The sequence below is a fragment of the Myotis brandtii genome, unplaced genomic scaffold, assembly GCF_000412655.1.
Source record: "Myotis brandtii unplaced genomic scaffold, ASM41265v1 scaffold144, whole genome shotgun sequence".
Lineage (NCBI taxonomy): Eukaryota > Metazoa > Chordata > Mammalia > Chiroptera > Vespertilionidae > Myotis > Myotis brandtii.
Window position 1 is genome coordinate 3,404,995 of NW_005355159.1, and position 11,979 is coordinate 3,416,973.

An 11,979-nucleotide genomic window follows, 5' to 3' on the forward strand; every position below is an offset into this window, starting at 1 on the left:
ATCCTGACTGCTACTTAAACTATTTCTGAACTTCTCTGAGTTTCAATGTCCTCATCTTATTTACATTTTTTCCTTGCTTTTAAATGATAAAAGTAGCACATCGCATTATTAGAAATGAAAATTCTACAGAATATATAAAGCAAAAGAAGTATTTTAAATTTTTAATAATTTTATAATTTTTTTTTCTAAATTTTTTTGGGTGACATAGGTTAATAAGAGTATATAGGTTTCAAGTGTACAGTTCTATGCTACCTCATCTGTATATTGCATTTTGTCTACCATCCAAAGTCAGATCTTTTTCCGTCACTATATATTTTACCTTCTTTACCCTTTCTTATCCCTCCTCATCTTCCCTCTGGTAACCACAATACTGTTGTCTGTGTCTATGAGTTTTTGTTTTTCTTGTTTGTTCATTTGTTGCTTTCAGTTTTATATACCACATATGAGTGAAATCATATAGTTCTTAACTTTTTCTGTCTTATTTCGCTTTTTAAAAACAGAATTGTGATTCACTTAATATAGGGAAGAAACCTTAATAGAGTTTAGTTTACTAGGATTTCACTGTGATAGAATGCTTTGTTTCATTTGTAGTGATTGTATCCTCTAAGGATAGTGACATTATTGACTTCAGGCTGTTTGCCAAGTTGAATGCTTTCTGTATCAATGTTTGTGAAGAGAAGAACAATATTGCTGAAATCAAGATTCAAGGTAAAGTTCTCATAGTATTTGTTCAAAAGATAAGGTGGTTTTTTTTTTTAATGCTAAAATACAAATGGAGGGCTCTGAGCTGTGAAAACTGGGTACTTTTATTAAGAACATAATTGGACAGCATGCTACCTACTCTTTAGGATATAGATGTTGATCAGACTCTGACCATTAAATTGAACCACACTTTTTGGTATTTTGCACCTTTCTGAGAGTTGTCTTGGAGGTGAGGATTACTAATGTCAATGTAGAGATGCTACTAATGATCTGAGATAAGTGTCGATCCAGAATTCAGGTAAAGGTCTATGAAAATGCTTTATCTTGGTACAAAATGCAGAGCAGCCTTATCATGAAGAATAAAACCTGCATATTTTATTTTTTTAGGCAAAAGCTGCTAAGAATAATTTAGCTTCTTTCTATGACTCTGTCTTTATTGGCTCAATGTGGTCTGCTAAAGGTCAAGAATATGTTTAATGAAATTCTTGAAGAATTTAAAAACTAGAAAACTAGAGTTGTTGTCTTTGTTCTTTCTGAACTTGAAGTGCATCTACTAGTCTGAATTTAATTCATGAAACTTTTATAGTGTCCATGTAAATGACTGGATATAAGGTGTAAAGGATGGACTAAAATCCCAAGATAATCTATTTGTACTAGATTTTTTTTAGAAGGTTGAAAATTCAGTAATTATTTTATGATGAGTTAACAGGTTCCATTGTTTATAAAATTAAAAATATCTAATATCTCAACTTGTTTATCAATTGGGAGTTCAAACCATGCTAAATTTAAAAAAAATATATTTTATTGATTTTTTACAGAGAGGAAGGGAGAGAGATAGAGAGTTAGAAACATCGATCAACTGCCTCCTGCACACCCCCTACTGGGGATGTACCCACAACCAAGGTACATGCCCTTGACCGGAATTGAACCTGGGACCCTTCAGTCCTCAGGCCGACCCTCTATCCACTGAGCCAAACTGGTTAGGGCAAACCATGCTAAATTTATAAATATATCACACCCAAAATAAAATTATGCAATGGTAAGAAACATCTTAAGATCTTACTTTATTAGATCTACAGAAATTATAATAATAAAATTTTTTTTCAGGACTTGATGCCTCTCTTCTTCTTCAGTCAAGAAAACAGTCTCTATTTGCAAGACTGGAAAATATTATTGTCACAGATGTTGAACCCAAGACAGTTCATAAAAAAGTAGGTGATAGTAATAGTTAATATTTTTTGATGACTGAATATGAGATGTTATTTTTAAGTATATTTTATTTTTTAAAATTTTAATGAAGTATAATTTAAGAGAAAATTGTTTCTATAATGGGCTTTTATTTTGTTGTTATCCTCTTGGATGAGTACATTCAAATCTCTGCTTTCCAGGTGGTGTCAATAATGGGAAATGAAGTTTTTCGTTTTAATTTGGATTTGTATCCAGATGCTACTGAGGGAGATTTCTATACTGACATGTCCAAAGTGGATGGTGTGGTATCACTGAATGTTGGCTGCATTCAGATTGTCTATCTTCATAAATTCCTCATGTCATTCCTGGTAAAATCATTATTTATAGATTGACTATTCAACTTAGAAATAATTAAGTCTGATAATAATTATTGCAAATATTTCAAACTCCGGATTATAGGGAATGCATTGTTTTGATTATAGATGTTCTTTATGTATTAATGTTGAGGTCAGACTCTCTCTTTAACAGTTGAAATATGAATCATTTAATGATTTTCATCTCTTATGTATTAATGTTGAGGTCAGACTCTCTAACAGTTGAAATATGAATCATTTAATGATTTTCATCTAAAAGTGCAATTATTTTGGCTAGAACATAATGAAACCAAATTCTTAAGTATAAAGACTATTAAAAATATTTTTGTCAAAAGGAAAAAGAAAATAGTTTTTTCTCTGTTCCTCAGCCATATAATTATAGTTACAATTAGCCCTTCTCAGGTAACTAATAAATATGGGTGGATAATCAGTTATTCCTTTCTAAATCTTGAAAAATAGCCCTCAACTAAAAGTTATCTATTGTAAAAATATTAGCTCATAAATCAAATGAAGGTGGTATTATTAATGATGTGCATGTCTTCTGTTTGAATTTATCCTTTTATATTTTGTGCCCACAGAACTTCCTGAACAATTTCCAGACAGCCAAAGAGGCTCTGAGTGCTGCCACTGCCCAGGCTGCAGAAAAGGCTGCCACAAGTGTGAAAGATCTTGCCCAGAGGAGTTTTCGTGTTTCTATCAATATTGATTTGAAAGCACCAGTTATTGTCATCCCACAATCTTCCATTTCCACCAATGCAGTAGTGGTAGATCTTGGGTTAATGAGAGTTCAAAATCAGTTCAGTCTGGTGTCTGGTGAAGACTTCTTAAACCCTCCAGTAATTGATAGAATGGATGTACAGCTAACAAAGCTTAAGCTTTCTAGGTATACTCTTTCAGTATTATTTAATATTTTCCATGAAATTTTATGATCATTGAAATCCATACCCAACATATTCCTATGGCACAGAACAGTTTTTTAAAAAAATGTTTTTATTGATTTTAGAGAGAGAGGAAGGGAATAGGGAAAAAGAGAGGCACATCGATGAGAGAGAAACATCAACATTGATTGGCTGCCTCTAGCTGGGGATTGAGCCTGCAACCTGAGTATGTGCCCTGACTGGGAATCGAACCATGACCTCCTGGTTCATAGGTTGATGCTCAACCATTGAGCCACACTAGCCAGGCAGAACAGTTTTTAAAAATCAACTTTTTATTATGAAAAATCTCAAATCTTTGGAAATTGCAAAATAGTATCATGATTGTACCCAGGATCCTTCACCTAGATTCATCAATTGGTTACATTTGCTTTAACTGTATGTATATAATCATTTATGACATTTAAAATTTTTTTTTTTTTTATTGAGTATAATACACATATTACTGTGTATGAGTTTTGGGTGTACAACATAATGATCCAATACTTGAATATATAGCAAAAGTTATCACCACAGTAACTCTAACATCCATCATCATGCATAGTTACAAAAAATTTTTCTTCTGATTATCTTTAAGGATCTACTCTCTAGCAACTTTAAAATATACAGTACAGTATTATTAAGTATAGTCACCATGCTGTGCATTATGTCTCTAGGACTTATAACTGAAAGTTGAAACATTTTTTGCTAAATCACTTGACTTTAGACATTTTGTATGGTGATTGCCAGAGAGAAGGGGTGGGTGGGTGGAGGTAGAAGAGGGTAAAAGGGGGCTATAAATGGTGATGGAAGGAGATTTGACTTAGGGTGGTAAACACATGATACAATTATATAGGTGATGCATATTGTATACAGATGATACAGTAGAATTGTATACCTGAAACCTATATAATTTTATTAACCAATATCACCCCATTAAATTCAATTAAAAAAAAGAGAATCAACATCTTAAACACATTAGCATGTGTTTTCTAAGAAAAGGATATTTATCCTCTTACATAACCATAATGCGAATTCCACATAAATTCTGGAAGTTTAACATTGACATAATACTATCCTATATAATAAAAGGCTAATATGCAAATCGACCAAATGGTGGAACAACCAGTCGCTATGATGTGCACTGACCACTAGGGGGCAGACGCTCAATGCAGGAGCTGCCCCCTGGTGATCAGTGCACTTCCACAGGGGGAGCGCCACTCAGCCAGAAGCCCTGAGCCGGGTTCATGTCTGGCGAGTGCAGTGGCAGTGGCAGGAGCCTCTCCTGCCTCTGTGGCAGCGCTAAGGCTGTCAGACTGATGGCTTAGGCCTGCTCCCTGTGGATTCCCGGACTGCGAGAAGGTGCAGGCTGGGCTGAGGGAACCCCCTGAGTGCACGAAATTTGTGCACTCGGAGGGTCCCTAGCAGCTGCCGGCAGCCAGCTGGGTACTCTCACTCCCTGTGGATTCCCGGACTGCAAGAAGGTGCAGGCTGGGCTGAGGGAACCCCCTGAATGCACGAAATTCGTGCACTCGTAGGGTCCCTAGCAGCTGCCGGCAGCCAGCTGGGTACTCCCTCCCTTCCCCCAGCTGCCTACTGCCACCACTGCTACTGGCCAGGGCCTCCCTCCCTTCTCCCAGCCAGCCCCACCCTCCAGTTGCCTGCCACTGCTGCCACCGCCACTGGCCAGGGCCTCCCTCCCTTCTCCTGGCCACCTGCTGCCACCACTGCTACTGGCCGGGGCCTCCCTCCCTTCTCCCAGCCGGCCCCACCCCCTGGTCGAATTCCTGGACGACCTCCTTGTCGAGGGGACAATTTGCATACTACGCTTTTATTATATAGGATTTTCCCTTAACCCAGGATTACATATGGCATTTAATTGTATGCTATACTACTAGGGGGGATTGTGTACTGATAGACATTTATTCTGGAATAGCTTTTTAGCCTTTGTTTTTTTATGATGACAGATCTGAAGAATACAGTTTAATTTTTTCATGGAACGACTATTAATTTTGTCTGGTGATTTTTCATGATTTAATTGTACTTAGAGATTTTTGGCAGGAATACTGTGTAAGTAATGATATATTGGTAGGGCTTATACTAGAGAACACTTGAAAGTCTGTACATAATTCATTGTAAAATCATTTTCTACCCCATCCAAGGAGATTTAATTATCCTGAATAAAAAAGTTATGATATCTGGCAAGTCCAAAAAATAATCCTTGGAAAGAACTCCTTAGTAAATACTATTCATCTTGACATTTTTTCTTTAATCTGTACCAATGCACATATTACTTTCTGAACAACGGTATTTGATGGTTTTCCCCCCCATATATTCAACAATATGAATTTTTATTGTCACCTGCCCTGGCTGATTGTGCTCAATGGTTAGAGTGTCAGCCCACGGATCAAAGGGTTGAGGGTTCTATTCCTGATCAAGGGCATGTTCTTTGGTTGCAGATTTAATCTCTGGTCGGGTGCTGGAGGCAACCAATCGATGTATCTTTCTCTTATGTCGATGTTTCTCTCCCGCCCTTTCACTCTCTCTAAAAATCAGTGGTAAGAACATCCTTGGGTGAGGATTAAAAAAGAAAGTTGTCATCATCTATCCTCTGTTTAAAGAAAAAAGTTTTCTTAATGGCTGATTTTAATCTGTCCTTGCTAGTGTATATTAGATTAAGTTAATGATAGACTGAGTGTAGAAAACACCCCAACAGTATATTTCAAATCAGTGTTAGAGCAACTTTCTTTTTCTTTATTGATTGCAGGGGTCCTCAGACTTTTTAAACAGGGGGCCAGTTCACTGTCCCTCAGATCGTTGGAGGGCCGGACTATAGTTTAAAAAAAACTATGAACAAATTCCTATCCACACTGCACATATCTTATTTTGAAGTAAAAAACCAAAACGGGAACAAATACAATATTTGTATTTGCATGTGGCCCGCGGGCCGTAGTTTGAGGACCCCTGGATTAAGGTATTACATATGTGTCCTTATCCCCCCATTGCACCCCCTATCCTCACCGCCCCCCCCCCTCATGCCCTCACCTCCCTGGTGTCTGTGTCCATTGAGAGCAGCAACTTTTGACTTTGTGTTTTTTAATGATATGCTGCATTTCCTCCATATGTTTATGCATATATATCAATTATATTTTTCATTAGGACTGTGATCCAGCCTGGCATTTCCCATCCTGATATTCAGCTGCTGCACCCAATTAACTTGGAGTTTTCTGTAAATAGGAATCTGGCTGCATCTTGGTACCACAAGGTGCCTGTTGTGGAAATTAAAGGACATCTTGAGTCAATGAATGTAAGTATGAGAGTTTAAAGAAATCTTTGTTACCAAAATTTAGACTCTGAAGACTTTCTCAGTATAAATCCAAATGAAATATGGAATTTTTTACTGATTGATATAAGAAAAATTTCAGTGTGATGTCCAACAAAATCTGGATTATTTTTAGTAGGATTTAATCTTCAGTTAAGTATAATTACATTTTAAATTTGTGATATGTACACATTAGCAGAGGTCTGTATGTAAATTATTTATTAGTATATTACATTACATGTCATTCTATATGTTATATATACACACTTTTATTTTAGGGATATCTAAGTACCACTAAAGTAATTATAGCATTGAGGGAAATGCCTGTTTTTCATATTTTAGGTAGCCTTTTATTCCATTCAGATTGTTATTGTTTAAAAGTGGAATTTGTGTGTTTCCTTAAGTTGTCACATTTTTTTTTAAAATGATAAGATTACTTTAATTATTATTAACTTTCACTAAGGATCGTATAAGTTAAGTAGATGGGACTGATGTTGACTCATAAATCACATTGTTTTTCTCCAAATACTTTCCTATCTTTCAAAATAAAAACTTTAACATGAAGTACATGGTGAAATACTTGAGTGAGTAATGAAGGTATAATTTTATCTATACTTAAAGTTTTGTTATGTCCTGTATTTAAATTGTTGCATTTAAAAATGAAATATCTTTATTTTCAACTTCATATTTTGCAGGTTAATCTAAATCAAGAAGACCTTAATCTTTTATTTAGAATACTGGCGGAAAATCTTGGTGAGGCTACTGAAGACTTGAATAAAGTGAAACCAAGAACACAAGAGACAGGTAAGAGGCTGACAGTAGGTGGCATAAACATGTGTCTAATTTTATAATTTAGTAGGGGAGAGAGACAATAAAAATGAAGTAAACAAATATATATATTTACATATTGCAATTTGTAGTGATAAGAAAACAAATAATACGGTATTGGATACAACCATAGTTTGCTTTTTAATTAAGCAAATAGTTATAGTTCCAGACTTCTGAGTTGCATAAGATAGGAGGAGGCCATAAAGAAGGATTTCCAATTGATAGTTGATTCTTGGAATAATTATTAAATTTGCATTTATAGAAAAAATTTTGAGTTGGTACTAGGCTATGGTAGCATATTTGTTCTGATTTTTTGTTGTTGTGAATCCTCACCTGAGGGCATTTTTCCATTGAATTTTAGAGAGAGTGGAAGGGAGAGGGAGAGACAGAGAAACATTGATGTGAGAGAGACACATCAATTGGTTGCCATCCACATGTGCCCCGACCAGGGTTGGATAAAGCCTGCAACTGAGGTACATGCCCTTGACTGGAATAGAATCCACTGAGCCAAACGGGCTTGGGCTGTTCTGATTTTTAAATAAGGGTTAGTAGTAAAATATCTATAAGAATTGAAATGGTTGATGAATTTCTCTTCAACAAAGATACTGAAAAAATTGTCCTTCAATAAAAATGCAGAGTGTTTAAATGGTTGCAATGGCCCTTTTGACTTAAAGGCAAAGTAACTACCACACTTATTTTTAAAGCTGTTTTATATATATGCATATATATGTATATATGTATATATATACATGCATACACATATATAATATTTATTTTTTCAAGCAAATGGTACCATTCTATATGTATGTGTGTGCGTGCATGTTTGTGTATTTCTGCACTTTGCTTTCTAAAAAACTAACAGTGTATCTTAGTGTTCATTCTGTATCTATATCTGTCTATATATACTATGTATAGAAGAACTGCCTCCTTCTTTTTAAAGGCTGCCTGGTACTGAATTCTGTTGAAGTACTATAATTTATTTGGGAAGTCCCTATTGATGGACATTTAAGGTTGTTTTCAGTCTTTCACTCTTAACTTGTTGCATTGAATATCTTTGTATAAGTCCATGTATATGTGTAGGAGAAATACCAGGACTGCTGAATTAAAGGTATTTAATTAATACATTTAATAACATTACTTAAATTTTGACAGATCTTGCCAGTTTCCCCACATAGAACTTGTACTAATTTTGCATTCCCACCGGGTTTTTTTTGTATATACCTTTTCTAACAGAGCACATTATTAGATTTTTAAGTTTTTGCCAGTTTGCTAAATGAAAAATGGTATCACACTTTTTTATTTTATTTTTAAAAACCTTTTAAATATGAAACTAATACTGTTATATGTAAACTATGTATCAATTAAAAGAAAAAAACCTGAACTAGGTAAAAAATACTTTTTTACTGCGTGCATGTTAAAACACATAGTAAAGTACACAAATCTTAAAGTGTACAATTCAGTGAATTTTTACACCAGTATAATCACCATGATTAGGACGTAGGACATGTACAGTGTAGCACCACAGAAGGCCTCCTCCCTGTGCCCCTTCTGAGTCAATACCCAGTGCCCACCCTGACTCCAAATCCACCCAGAATTAACTACCATTCTAATTTGTAATGCTATGGATAGGTTAGTTTTGCCTCTTCTTGAATTTCATATATATGGAATCATACTGGATTTACTGTTTTTTTTTTTTTAATTTCCTTTATTCAGCATTTTGTTTGTGAAAGGCATCCATGTTGTATGTAGCAGTAGTTTGTTCTTTTTATTCCTGTACCATAGTCATTATATGAATGTATCAACATTTTATTTTACCCATTGTACATTAGATGAACATTTGGGTTGTTTCTGGCTTTTGGCTATCAATTATACAGTTGCCATGAATTTTATTGTAAACGTCATTTGTCATTGATAAATACTGTTTTTTATTTGGATATATAGCTAGGAGTTAGAATTACTGGGTCATATGTTAGCTTCAATAATCTATGCCAAATTATACCAAATAGATTTTCAAGTGGTCATACTAGTTTACTTTCCTACGAGCAGTGAGAATATGAGAGTTCCAGTTGTTTCACATCCTCACCAGTATTTGATATTGTCAGTCTTCCAAAATTTAGCCATCCTGACTGATATGCATTGATATCTCTATGGATTTTGTTTGCTGATTACTAATGAAATTGAAAACCTTTTTATGTACTATTTGCCATTTAGATACCCTCTTTTGTGACATTTTTATTGAAGTCTGTTGACCATTATTTTTATTAAGATATTTGTATTTTTTCTAATTGACATATAAACAAATTTTATTCATTCTGGATACATGCCCTTTACTGGTTATATGTGTTATATGTATATGTGTTGATATATGTGCTGAAATATATTCTCCCTCTCTGTGGTTTACCTTTTCACTCTGTAAATGGGTCTTTTAAAACAAATCAGTGATTTTTATTTTCTATTTAAGAAATCTTTGCTTATTCCAGGAATTGTTTTATAAAAGCAAAATAATTGCTACAATTATTTCCCCTGGATCACATTATGTTTAGAATAGTGCTTGGCATAAACATAAAGCTATAATTAAGAAACCTTTCTCTATGAATTGCTGTGTCAAAGGTAATATTAATAGTGGTTTTTCATCTGGGTTTCTGGAATTTTATTATTTAAATTTATTGGGGTGACATTAGTTAATATGATCATATAGGTTTCAGGTGTGGGTTTCTGTGTTACAAGATCTGATATTGCACTGTGTGCCCACCACCCAAAGTCAGATCTTCTCCCGTCACCCTTTACCTCCCACCCCCTTCCCTCTGGCAACCACCACACTGCTGTTTGTGTCCACGAGTTTCAGTTTTATATTCCACATATGAGTAAAATAAGATTGTTCTTAGCTCTTTTTGATTGACTTATTTCACTTAGCATAATATTCTCAAGGTTCATTCATGTTGATGCAAATGGAAGTATTTCATCCTTTCTTATGGCTGAGTAGTATTCCATTGTTTATATGTACTGCATCTTCTTTATCCAGTCCTCTATCGCAGGACACTTTGGTTGTTGCCATGTCTTGGCCACTCTGAGTAATGCTACATTGAAATTTGGGGTGCATATATCTTTGCAAATACATGTTTTCTAGTTTTTTGGGTGTATACCCAGGAGAGGGATTGCTGGGTCTTAATTTTTTGAGGAATCACCAGACTATTTTCCATAGTGGTTGTACTAGTATACATTCCCACCAGCAGTGAATGAGGGTTGCCTTTTCTCCACAACCTCTCCCATACTTGTTATTATTTGTCTTGTTGATAATAGCTATTCTAACAGGTGTGAGATAGTATCTCATTGTGGTTTTGATTTGCATTTCCCTAATTGCTAGTGAGGTAGCACATCTTTTCATCTATCGGCTGTTTGTGTGTCTTCTTGGTTGGGTTGTTTGTTTGTTTGGTGTTGAGTTTTATGAGTTCTTTGTATATTTTGGAAAGTAAACCTTTGTCAGAGCTACTGTTTGCAAGTATCATCTCCCATTTGGTTGGCTGACTCTTTGTTTTGTTGTCAGTTTCTTTTGCTGTGCAGAAGCTATTTAGTTTGATATAGTCCCATTCATTTATTTTTGCCTTTACTTCCCTTGCCTTTTTAATTCCTGTACCATAGTCGTTATATGAATGTATCAATATAATATTTGACACATTATATTGATACATATAATGTACCAAAGTTTTCCATAACTTTGGTACCTATATTTTTTTTCTGTGTAACTTATTATTTCTGGTCTTATATTTAGGTCTTTGATCCATTTTGAGTAAGTTTTTGCTCATGGGGACAAACTGTAATCAAGTTTCATTCTTCTTCATGTGCCTTTTCAATTTTCCCAGCACCATTTATTGAAGAGACTATCTTTACTTCATTATGTGTTTCTGGCTCCTTTGTAAAAAATTATTTGTCTATACACATGTGGTTTTATAACTGGGTTCTCTCTTCTGTTCCACTTACCTGTGAATCTGTTTCTCTGCCAATATCTGGTATAATTTATACTGGGCAAGGTACTGAATCTATTGGAACCTCAGTTTGGTCACCTGTGAAATGAGAGCAATAAAGTTTTTATCTCATAAGGTTGTTGTAAGAATTGAATGAGCTTAGCCATGGATAGCCCTTAGTATAGTGTCTAGCACAGAGGTAAGCACTTAGCAAGTGATAGCTGTTATTAGTTTTGTGTATTACAGTTTAGAGAGCAATTTTATTGCATCTCAAGGTGTACAGATTTTCCGACACTTTATTTGTATAGCTTTACTTTGCTTCTTGGTATGGATAAGAGGCTCTAATAACTCCCTCTTTTTTTCTTGTTATGCTCCTTATGATTTAGTCATAGAAACTACATTCTATTTGAAAAATCTATTGGGATGTTATCACTCTACTAGAGGCCCAGTGCACAAAAATTTGTGCGCTCGGGGGGCGGGGGGAGGGGGTTCCCCCAGCCCGGCCTGTGCCCTCTCGCAGTCTGGGACCCCTCGGGAGATAACGACCTGCTGGCTTAGGCCTGCTCCTGGGTGGCAGAGGGCAGGCCCAATCCCTAGGTGCAGCCCCTGGTCGGGCTCAGAGCAGGGCTGATTGGGGAGTTGGGGCGCCGCCCCCTGTCATGCACAGAGCAAGGCGGATCGGGAGGTTG

General features: G+C 35.5%; 1 protein-coding gene across 1 annotated transcript in view; it reads left to right on the plus strand.

Moving 5' to 3' along the window:
* Positions 1-11,979, plus strand: part of VPS13C (vacuolar protein sorting 13 homolog C (S. cerevisiae)) — a 182,912-nt gene that overhangs the window by 93,040 nt on the left and 77,893 nt on the right. Inside the window, exons 31-36 of the mRNA XM_014535515.1 lie at positions 592-708; positions 1,810-1,913; positions 2,091-2,258; positions 2,843-3,147; positions 6,338-6,485; positions 7,196-7,304. Of these exons, the coding sequence (XP_014391001.1) occupies positions 592-708; positions 1,810-1,913; positions 2,091-2,258; positions 2,843-3,147; positions 6,338-6,485; positions 7,196-7,304 (951 nt within the window). The remainder of the gene's footprint in view (positions 1-591; positions 709-1,809; positions 1,914-2,090; positions 2,259-2,842; positions 3,148-6,337; positions 6,486-7,195; positions 7,305-11,979) is intronic.